Source organism: Athene cunicularia, assembly GCF_003259725.1.
Source record: "Athene cunicularia isolate RWA chromosome 2 unlocalized genomic scaffold, athCun1 chr2_part2, whole genome shotgun sequence".
NCBI lineage: Eukaryota > Metazoa > Chordata > Aves > Strigiformes > Strigidae > Athene > Athene cunicularia.
In genome coordinates, this window is record NW_020799096.1 from 200,218 (window position 1) to 212,024 (window position 11,807).

At 41.7% G+C, this 11,807-nt stretch overlaps 1 protein-coding gene across 2 annotated transcripts in view; it reads right to left on the reverse strand.

The window, feature by feature from the left end:
• Positions 1 to 11,807, reverse strand: part of EGFR (epidermal growth factor receptor) — a 46,196-nt gene that overhangs the window by 17,749 nt on the left and 16,640 nt on the right. For both annotated transcript variants that reach the window (XM_026843882.1, XM_026843881.1), the window contains exons 14-18: positions 10,891 to 11,048; positions 5,465 to 5,500; positions 4,090 to 4,231; positions 2,287 to 2,409; positions 921 to 1,019 (exon numbers count right to left, since the gene is read on the reverse strand). In XM_026843882.1, coding sequence (XP_026699683.1) covers positions 921 to 1,019; positions 2,287 to 2,409; positions 4,090 to 4,231; positions 5,465 to 5,500; positions 10,891 to 11,048 — 558 coding nt within the window. The remainder of the gene's footprint in view (positions 1 to 920; positions 1,020 to 2,286; positions 2,410 to 4,089; positions 4,232 to 5,464; positions 5,501 to 10,890; positions 11,049 to 11,807) is intronic.

Sequence of the window (11,807 nt, forward strand, 5' to 3'; positions counted from 1 at the left end):
CCCCCCCCCCATATTTCTTGTCACTGAGGACTGAACCACAGTGCAGGAAAGATTAAATGAATGTATACTGAACATCTGAGTGCTCCTCTCCACACTGTACATTTTCCTTTCCTTGTATATAAATATATATCCTTGGTGCTTTATGTTGTGTGGCTTCAGATCTAGCATCAGAGTTCAGATTTTTAGCTATTCCAAGTTCAAGAAACTTTGTGTTCAGGACTCTGGCTCACCCCTTGTAAACTCACACATTTATAAACTCCTGAAACAGTGTCCCATAGCCTTTTTCCCCATATTCTGAAGTGATGAGCTATATCCAAGCAAGAGGATAAAATTCCCGTGCCTCTTTCAGGAAGAGAGAGAAATTCTTGCTTTTCATGGCAAAGAAATCAGACAGCTGGGATATTTTTTTCTTTTGGATTTACAGTTAATTTAATCCTGTGTAACCAAGCAACTAGTTTATGACAATCTGCAATGTCAGTATTCAAAATTAATTAAATATGTTGTTAATGGTTTTAGTTCTACTGCAGCTTATGACAATCTGCAATGTCAGGATGCAAAACTCATTAAATATGTTGTTAATGCTTTTAGTTCTACTGCCATAATGACAATGAATGCCACAATCTGAGTCCTGAAACATCAGAATAAAGAAAACAGAATTAGCTGTAAATGTAAGGTCCTGACCTTCCCTTAGGTGCTACCCCACAAGTATAACTTCAGTATTTGGACTGTGAGCAACGTGTTCAGAGGAGACAAAAAAGCGCTTCACAGACTGGGCTGCAGAGCCCAGTACTTCTAGATAGAGAATGCAGTTTGGAGTGTAAAATGTTTCTTCTCACCCAAAATCCTGAAATCCCTTTAGCTGTTACAGAGGAAAATCCACAGACCACTGACAATTTGGCAAAACAAACATGAAAACTTACATCAAGTATTTCCTTGTTGGCTTTTGGTGATGTAGCCTCTCTCAACTCTTTAATAGCAACAGGAATTTTAACCTTCTCCCCTTCTGGGATCCAAAGTCCCTACCAAAAAAGAAGTACAAAGAGTTACTCTGTCTCATATCTAACAGGTTAATTCTCACAGTCATGTATACATTTTACATCTGAGTAGACTTAAATATTCTGAGCAATGGGAAGACATGTCAGACAACAAAAATATGCAAAAAACGAGTCTTGTGGGAGTTAACAAAATCCTGTTAATGGAGTGAGTGGTATTTCTCTTTCAGTCACCTCTACCATATTTTTTTGGAAAAACGCATTCATTACCGTCTCTGTATAAATATCCCAAGAGGTGCATAAAAAGCAACTTTTACGGATGGAAATCTAATTAATTAGTGCATCACAGCAACCGCATGTACAAAACCTTGCCATTTCCCATTTATAAATCATGAGATGAAAAGAACTGGCATTTTCTCATGAAAACAAGATGGCATCTGTACTGTAGAAATAATCCAGCCCTAAATGTATGCAGTGGCAGGTGGGTTTATATCTGACTGGTTCGGTGCTCTCCATTTATAGTGTCAGAAGGCCATTCAGGTGGCAGGTGAACGGCACGGCACTGCGAGGACACTCTGCTCAAGTACCCAGCAGTGCAGGTGCACATTTTCAGAGGTCAATGGGATTTGTGTCCCTGAAATTCCTAGCCATAGCTGAAAGCCGGCTTCAGAATATAAAGCTTTATAAAGACATATATGAAATATGAATCTACAGTTTATGTTTCAGTACTACTGGCAAAGCCTGAAATACATATCCTGAATAAAAGGAGTAGCACAGAAAAACAGAACTTGGTGAAGAAGAAACAGAGAGGATAAGCAAACACCAAGAGAAAAAAGTACCTTGTGGACCTACTCAACCGAAGGTGTGTAGACACTTCCACACCTCTGAGTCAGTTCTAATGAAAGAGTGATTGACAATTATAACAACAGGACCCCAGACCACACAGAAAAATGGCTTAGCACTGAGCTGACCAAAGTGCATTTCTTTTTTCCCTAATATTCACAACAGGGTATATTTGGCTATGGTAGTTTTTAAGTTGAGATCTTTCTCCTTCAGGTTCAGCAGTATGACTTTGGCAACATCTTATGTAAAACTTCTCATGTAACCTGATCCATAACTCAAATAATGATGATTGAGTCCTCTCTCCACCATTCAATACATATGTGTTATAAAATCTAGTTTAAAAAAAAAATAAAATTACACAACGATTACAGCTCCCAGTTCATGCTTTGTCTGGGTGGCTTCTGTATGAGGGAGCAAGATGAAAAGGGCAAGAGAAACATGGTGATCTTACCTTATAAACAGTGCCAAAAGCTCCAGAGCCTAAAACTTTGACCTTTTTAAATTCTGTTTCCTTTAAAATTCTCAGATGAGCCTGGTTTGGTGCCTCCCCGCTGGGTGTCAGTGGTTCAACAAGCTGGTGCAGAAAGAAGATGATGTTAGAAGGATATACGGTCTAGGAGGACAGCAAGCAGCACGCTTTAGGGAAGCAAATGAATCCTTCCTTTAAAATAATGAACTTTTTATTCCATGTGAAGTTTATGGGAGGACAGCTCCACTCTGATTTGCAGCAGTAAGTATCTAAAGTCACACCAAATTTCAGAGGTAAAATCAGTTGCAGAGTGGTGACTGCCATTTTGAAGGAGAATGAAGGAATACTACTGTGCGTATGAAGGCTTTAACTTCAAAGCCTTAAAACACATGGCATGAAGAACAATGTAATTACCACAGATCCTAAAGAAGATTATTTTTTTTTGAACTTGCAAATAAATTGTAGACATGTTTTAAATAATGGGCAAGAATCACCTGCAACATTTCAGGTCTGCTCTTGTTTAATTGGATGAAATTCCCATGGTACCAGTAGCTCCCCCAAACTGCAGGGTTTACAATCAGCAATGGAGACTCTAGGAGTGAGTCTTTTCTCAATAAAAAGATGTTGAATTGACTATCAATGTTTTCAAAATTTGATCCAAGAGTTATTGCAAACATCAGTAACACCCTCTAAACAGCTATTTAACACTTCTTTGATGCCTAAGTCAGTTTTTTCCCTTAGTGCTTTTTCTTTTTCCTTTCCTTTGAATAAAACTGTACTTAGCTAGATACAATCTGATTTTAGCAGGCCAACAACCTTTCTGTTGTGATGAAATTTCCTCATTGGAGCAGGCCACATGAGCCAAGCACAAACCGAACTCTACTATCACAACTGTAGAATACAGTGGTATGTAAAATATTGTTAGCCAGTGCATTAAAAAACAGGACAGCTTTTTTTTTAAAGGATTTTGCAGCTGATTCTGCAAAGCCAGTGAGCACAGAAGGAAGCTGCAACTGAGCTTTTAGCAGAATGCTAAATAAAGTTTGATAATTATTTACTAGGATTGGACTAGAAAGAGAAGGGGGCTAATCATAACAGAGCGGCTTTAATCCAGGGTAATGCATTTTGCTATTTCATATGTGAGTTACCCAGAGGGTGATGCTGTAGCGCACACAAAACCATGCAGAAAACAAAAAGCAGTGTAGAAAACTTGTTCATGCCCAACAGGGTGAACCATTCACTTTGATGGCGCTGTGGGGTGTTTGTGCTAAAACCAAACCAAAGATGAGACAAAAACACTTCCTCAATTCCTTTCCCTCTTCTCCTTTCTCTCTCATTTTTTTTCTGCAGGATCAGACATATGCGTGATCAAGGGGGTAAAATTTTCAAAAGTGCCTCGAGTTGCCACAGCAGCCTCAGGCTCGTCTGGAGGGAGAAATGATTCAAGGCTGAGGAAGGTGGTATGGATCAGCAAGCACATTGCACCTCACCCTAAAGGTGTAATTTTTTCTGAGTAGACAAGCTCAATGATTTTCACTGGGATTTAGACATCTAAATCCCCTAAAGCTTTTGAAAACTATATCCAGAGGAATCACACTTGAGATTAAGGTGCTGTGCACAACGCGTCTTTCCAGACTAGCATGGCAGATGCCGTGTTTTCCAACCCAAGGGCTCGTTTGAGTTACGAGGCAGATGCACGGTGCTGTAATTCTCTAGTATGAAGAGGCTGGCACCCGTCTCTCCAAGCAAAGCAGCCGGTGTTGCAGCTGTGCCCGCGGCGCTCACCTCCCTCTCCTGCAGCAGCCGGCGCAGGGTCCGCTTCCTGACAATGTGGCGCCTCCGCAAGTAAAGGCCGATGCCCAAGCCAACCACCACCAGGCACAGGAGACCTCCAACAACACCAGCTGCGATAGACGGGATTTTGGAGCTGCAAGACAGGAGGGGATGCAGAAAGAGAAACAAAATGCTTAGGTGTAAGATTTTTAAAAAAAAACCTTACAGAGGTTGCATGAAACCTTAGGTTATGATCAAGCACACACTGTGGACATCCACTTAAGCCTATTTGACATTTCAAATATCTTGGGCATTTTTATTTTTAAGTTCCCCATCTAGTAACCTGCTCAAAATCTTCACTCTTCTCTCAAAATTGCAATTGGAGCTGATCCTCATAGCTTAAGCAAGGAGGCTTCTCCCCCCTCTCACAAGCCCACCAAGCACATGAGCATCAAATCTGTGATGCCTACACATGCCAGCCACGGGCAGCCTGCATGTGATCAGATACACGAAGCACACGGAGAGAAGGCGATATCAAGAAGGCATAATACCAGCAATGAAGCTGACATCTCACCATTATTGGGGAGGCCACGATGTAAGGGTCACAATGAATTTCAGATCATCAGCCCTTCTCCCCAGGTACAAATGTCTGAGGCCAGGTAATGAGTGAACATGTACAGATTGCTGCCTCTTTATTAGAGCCTAGGTAATTTCAAAATTAAGTTGAAAAGAAAAACGGGTTTTCCAAGGTTGTTTTTCGGTCTGTACTTGAAGATCCATCACAGCTCTTTCTAAGTTGCCCCAGGGATTACTATTAAATAGAGCCACATTTCAACAGTACTTCTAGACTGAATTCGTCTTGCTGTAACACGACTTTGTGTCCAGAAACTAAATCCTTCTCTCTTAGACAGGGAAGCATGAGGCCAAACAGTGCAATGTAAGATCTAGTGTGAAGAATTAATGTCCATCTGTGCACAGAGTCATTGGAGATGTACAGATCATAGGAATGAAAAGACACCCCTGGGTCTCTGAGATGATCCCCCTCTGATTCAGGTAACCATATCAATCCTAAACATCTCTCTCTGACACTAGTCCTTAATCCTTTCTTTCCCCAGCTCTTCCTGTTGTTCTCCAGTAACAGATTCCAAGTCTCACCTCAACAGACAAGCTAAGCAGAACAAAGTTTCAGAGTCTTGTTCCAGTAGGAATATTTCTCAGTTCTTGAAATAATTTTTATAGTTTGGAGCCTGCTCTAATCTGTCACTTTCCTGTACAGAGCTGAAGACTTAAAACTTTAGTCTCAGCCTTGCAGTGTCCTGGATGGAAATATAAACACAGATGCATTCTTTCTAGCTCTGTCGTTAATTGTAGCAGATGAAGTACTCACCCATTTGGACAACCTTCAAGACCTGGCCCTTTGCACCTGTAAAAACAAATGAACATTACAGACGTATTAGCTCTGGCATACATACTTCTATAATTCCAAGTAAGAAGAGTGCTACTGATTGAAAAGGTTGCGTTTCAGATCAGTCCAAGTATTAACATAGGAATTTATAATAGTCATACACTCTATTAAATCAGTCAATGTCTTTGCTCCAAAATCTTTTTTCTAGAGGCATAGGTATGATGCAAACTCAATTTAAAGAATATTTTAAAACAACTTTCTATCATGTGGTAGAATCGGGGGAGGACATAGATACACAATACTCAAATGGATCTGGATTCTCTGGCTCTGTGTGGACATCTGTATTAGTGCAGAAGCTCAGAGCTGACCATGGAGGACAGAAGAAGGGCAGAAAGCCACTTGGAAATGTGTCTCTGCAGACTGTCCTGCATAATCCTTGTTTCCTGATAAGTAAAAGATTCCAATTTCCAGACTTTCTATTGCAATGGAAAACCTGGGTAGCAGATACACGGCTCCCATCAAAAACCAGGATTTGACAGAACCCCCTTCAGCTATAGTCAATGATATTTTTCTCCCAGAATGTAAGGTCTTATATTACCGGTAATGTAAACAGGTACGACAGTTATCCAGAGAGCCAGAAACTCTACTAGCAAGTCATTCACCCTTCATTTGAGCTTGAAATGCCTGAAATTCATTTTGGCAGTCCAATGCAAAAAGCAACACAGATGAAAACACAGTGACTGCATTCACTTGATGGTCTAACGGGCGTGAGAGGCACCGTGCATTCCCTAAGTGCTGCTGGGCTACAAGATGTATGTGCTTCATGGGAATTGTGGTCTTTGTGGTGTCTACTGAGGAAGGAGAACATTACAGAGAGGGTTACATCACCCCTGAAAAACAGAGCACAGCAAGGAGAAAAGTCCAGTTTGTGGTATCCGCTCCCTGCGCTGACTCAAAGAAAATGGATCATCCCAAAACAACTCCAGAGGAGGTCAAGTAGGGGGTAAGGAGGGAGTCTGTGCCAGGAAAACTGCTCTGAATTCCCTCTCACTGAGAGGAGGAACCATAAAAGTTTCAAAATGGCAGGTGGAGTTGCAGATCTTATCTCATAACTTGATCTAGGTCTGAGGGAGGAAGAGGTAAAGAAACTACTCATTTTATTGGTTTTGTTTGTTTGTTTTTGTTACTCTGATCTTCCCTTGTGTATTTGCGTTGTTTCTGGGCCAACACAGTGCTCCAAGACCCAGCATCTGGAAGGTCTTGTGAGTTCATTGGGCTCCCATGCAAGAATGTGCATCCTGGTGTCCTGGACACGCTGGAAGTGCTGTACATACCAGTTCCCGGATCTCGGGCGCCCAGCTTTGTTAGCGTTCCCTGTCTGTCTACAGCTTGATTTGTTTGCTCAGATGTGTAACTAAGCACAGGGAGGATGCACGTGCACAGCAGAACCACCAGCTTGCTTACGGTCACAGGAGACGTATCTCGCTTTGCACTGGGCTTCTTTCTTTGGGTGCTCAACGGAAAGCTCATCTAGCACCCAAGACCTCATCTCATCATGCTTTACCACTCAGATATGAATTTTTACATGCTAATGCAACAAAGCATGTGCAGCTTCTCCTGATAAGGATGTGAAATTAAAAGACCTATTTCAGAATGTGACTGTGGTCTCTCAAATTATCTCTTACTAAATATTCTGGTTTGCCATGCTACTTTATGATGGCAAGTCCTCCATGCGCATCCTAACAGCAAAAAACTGGCTGAGAGGATAGAATCTACAGTCTGAGGAATGGCTAACCAATTATTTTCCTACACCAGAAAGTAGAAGCAAGAGAAGTGTAGATTTTAATCTATCCCCTTCTTTTTAAAAAATATTTCCCACACAAATCCTTCAATATCAAGTCTGGTGGGATAAAGTAATGGAAGAAAATGGGGAAGAAAATGACAGATCAGCTTGTACTCTTCAAACCTCACGTGATTTTCTGATTCATTTCACAAGTCAAAGAAGAAACAAAGCCTATGACAAATATCCTTCCAGGACTAAATATAACCATCTTGATGTGGAATTTTGTGATGACACCCAACATAAGTAATCCAGGTTTTATGGAATCTAAACAATCACTTTTTCCATTCCTGAATCGTTTTTCTTCTGCTTACAGAAACCAAAATGAGAAATGTGACCTTGCGTTATGAACTGCCTCAAGATGTTATGGATATGTCAGATGGAATCTAGCAGCAGTTGTAGCCTCTGAAATATTTCTCTACTTATTGGAAAATTAGTGCTGTGTACAGTCCCTGAAAACTACTGCATCCTGAACTCAGCATTTCATCTGTCTATGTAAATATTACTTGTCCCAGTGCAGACACAGCTATTTATCTCCCAAATCCATCAAGATTTTAACAACTTTCTCCTCGACCCATAGTTCCTAATTTGATGTAATACAGCCAGGTTGCTGTGATTTATGGTCTTTCAGAGGGGACTCACCCTATAACAGCCTAAGTTACTTCACAGTCATAAAAGAAATGGAAAACCACTGGGCTTTTTAAAGCCTTATAAGAACTTTCCTCTACCTTTTTTTTTTTCTTTCTCAGTAACCTTCAGAGTTGTGACAAAGGCATCACATTTGTGCTGTGCTGCTACAACATTCCGTCTTGCACCCACTGGCCACTTTCTCCACCAGCACCCTCCCCCCCCCTACTTAATCCCCTGGCACTTAAAATGAAGACTGGTGAGACAGGTAGTATTGGTAGTGACTGCAGAGGCAGGATGTATCAGCCAGCGCTATTAACTACAGTGGTGGCTTCTTTCCTCCTTGCTCTTCCACCCCAGTGGCTGTGGCTGAGTTTAATCCCTGTACTCTGGAAGAGTGGCAAGGGAAAACCAAATTCTTCAATACTGAGCGGATTAATTAAGCTGGTGTAAGTCATTAGTTGCTGGAGGTATAAATGGGGTAATTCCAGGGCTTTCAGGATGTTGCTCTATTTATTGGAGCATATTTTCTCAGCTGTACTAGATAGAGGCAGAGCTAAAGGAAGCTTGTGTACGAAATCCCCAAGAGATTACAGGAGAAACGGGAGAGAAGGGCTGAGCAGGAGAAACCTTCCTCTATTCTGTTTTCTAATGAAGGCTGAAAAACCAACTCAACAAAGAAAAGGAGACTAGATGGGATTCTTCATGGTGATACAAAAGAAGTGATGTACTACTAGCAAGCACACCTAAGGTAAAAAAAACAAAGTTAATGACAAAGCTCAGCTGGGAAGAGACGTTCTCTTAACTTGCAGCTTCTTGAAATACAGAAAATAGAGCCAGATCCTGGAAACCTTCACTTGCTTGACTACTGAAGTCAGCACACTTAATCACACTGATAAGATTTTGTGGGCTCTAGCCATGAAATTGGACAAGGACAGAAATAAAGTTGTTTCTTATCATGCAGAAATCGCTGAGACTGTGGTTTCTAAGGATGCAAAATCTTTGTGAGACAGATGTTTTCCACCCACTGCTAAGCAGATCCCATTCCTGCAACACTAGAGAAAGGCATGAAGAGAAGTAAGTGGCATTACTGATTGATTGACTTCATGGGGACAATGCTGCGCCAGACTGCTCGTTCCCAGATTACGCCTCTGACACTGGCTCCCTACCCATCAAATCCACTGGCCTTAGATGTCCCGTCTGTAAAGGAAAAACAGTAACCCTACTTTCTTCTAGCTCTCTTGAGCCCTTCAGGGATATAGCCTATTTTCTTCTGCCTCATCTGAGCAACGATTTGAACAGAGCCATTGAGCATGTCCACAATATAACTGTAGCAAACTTAGCCCAGTTCTTTCATGTAAGAGATGAAACTGATCCTACTTTTTATGTTCTGCCTTAATAACACATGGCCAAATACACTGAGCCATATGTTGGGTACCCCCGACTCTTCTGATGAAGTCTGCTCTGGGGACTTGGTTGTGCACAAAGAGCCACTGCATAGCTCATTGTTACATCTATGTCTGGCAGATTATGTTCCTCCAAGTTTGCATTCGAGTCTAGTGTTTTGATCTCACTACCAAGGCTGCACAATGGAAAACCTTGTTCAGATGTGGTTACTCATTACGCTGCCCCAGTAATCAGCCACATTTCCATGTGGCCAGTTAGAAGAAGGATATTGGATCACCGTGGCCAGTTTGTATCGGTGGGGACTATTGAGGTCATTAATAAAGAGCAAAGTTAATAGAAGATGCATTTTCAGCTAAGGTCACTTGTTCTCAGGCGTGTGATGAGAAGCCTTGATAAGCCTTGCCTGAGACTGTAACAAAACACTGGGGGCATCACTGTAAATCATGGCAAGCCCATATGGCTGTTACAGCTACATCTGAAAACCAGAGCACTGAATTCACTATGAGCACTAGGAAGGGCTGTTACTTGCTGGTTTAACTCTTCATCTCCTTTTCTTCATGAAGGTGGAGGCCTGGGCACTCTGCTCTTTAATGACCTGGCAGTTGAAATAGCTAATATACAATGGGATGGTGGTTGGTCTGAATACGTTATAGCTTCTCTCTTATAGGCATATCACAGAAGGATTCTGGATCAGACAGACCTGCAGGGTACAGATCAGGGGCCTGTGAAGGAAAAGAAACCAAACGTGGACTCTTTTTTTGCTCTGAAAGCATCACAGTCCAACAGCCAAGTCTCAAACCTTAAAACCTTTTACTGTGCATTCTCTGTCCTTTGCAGGTCCGAAACCAGGAGAGGAAACAATTGTAACTTACTGTCATGTAGGTTAAATACAGTTCGATTCACAGCTCATTCCAGGTGGCAGTTTAGGCATGCCCCCAAATGAGGACATAAATGGTTTATACAGATTTGGTTTACTGTGATGCCCATTAATAAAGCCACACTCAGGAGGCAAACTCAGACCAAGTGCTAGCATTATGGAAAGAAGGAAAAAAAAAAAAATTGCTGTGGTACCCCACTGGGATTTCCCTCCTAAAAAATTAAAAGTTCAGAGAAAACATGGGGCCCAGGAGCCCAGCATCCACCAGATGTCACTGATGGTCCTCCCAAAACCAGAGGACCCAGCACTGAGCCAGGTGGTAAAAAAATAAAGTGCATCCCTGGTGGGTGAGTTCTGTAAAATTCCAGGAAGTTTCCTATTTAAATCAACAAACAAATCTGTTTCAAATCCCCTAAAACATTTTCCTTTTTTTTCTCCCTTCTGCGTAAAGAAGTGCCACTGAACTTTTCCTGTTCAAATAGTCTGTTGTGCTCTTTTTACATTACCTGGGTACTCCTGACCTCTCTTGCTGCCTGCTAATTTTTCTTCTTGGTGGTTTGAAATGGGACCATCCCATCAGGAAGAGAAAGAGCTTGAGATTAACTGTTTTCCTATTTCTTGTTCCCCCATCCCCATTCAGCCCAAGGTTTTACTCACCCCCGGGTACAGTTTGGATGGCAGAGCTGGCAAACAGCATTCCCATCAGCATATTTCCAGACGAGGGTGTCATTCTCACCCAGAACCCCCGCTGGGCAGGATTTCACACAGTGGGGGCCGTCTATAAAATGGGCACACTTCACACAATTGTCGGGACCCTGCAAAGAGAAACAGCCTGTTTATAATGTCCTTACATCAACTTGTTCAGGAGGAAATTCAGAAAATAAATCTAAATGACTTCCACTGCTGGAAGTTTTCAGCATCATCTGGTTTTACTGCTACCTGATATGCTTGCAGGTATTTGCTCTTGCAGGACGGGTGGTACAAAAGGTAGTGCCTGATGTTTAAAGCTAATATTTTCTTGAGTTTCAGCGTTGCTGCTTTTTTTTCCCCTGCCTTCTGCCTGGTTGGAAAGCTTGCATTTTTCATTTAAAATTGGGAATAATTTAATGACACCTTGATAAGGGGCAAGCTGAAAAGCAGAGGGCCAGGCTCTTGCCTGGTGCAATCTACCATCCCACGATTTAAAATGACCTGCTGACACCTCCTTGAAGTACTGGCCTGAAATCATTATTTTCCTGGTATCTCAGCAGGGGTTCTTTCCTCTCTTAGGGAGAAGCAGGGGATAATGGAGGCAACCCAAGGAGTTCATGGGGGTTTTTTGTTTTTGTTTTTGTTTTTTTTTTTACTTTGAAAAGCACTTAGTTTGTGTTTAAAGGCATTGCCTTTGGCCATTTTTGGCAGAACTGTTTTTATTCAGACTGTAACAGCACCAGGAATGCCCTAAATATTTTAAAGCAGGGGAACCAGAAATTCTGGGTCAAATGCTACTATGGAGAAAAAACAGACCAGATCCACAGTGCTGGTTTCAGTGGGACTACAGTATATATATATATATATATATATATATATATATA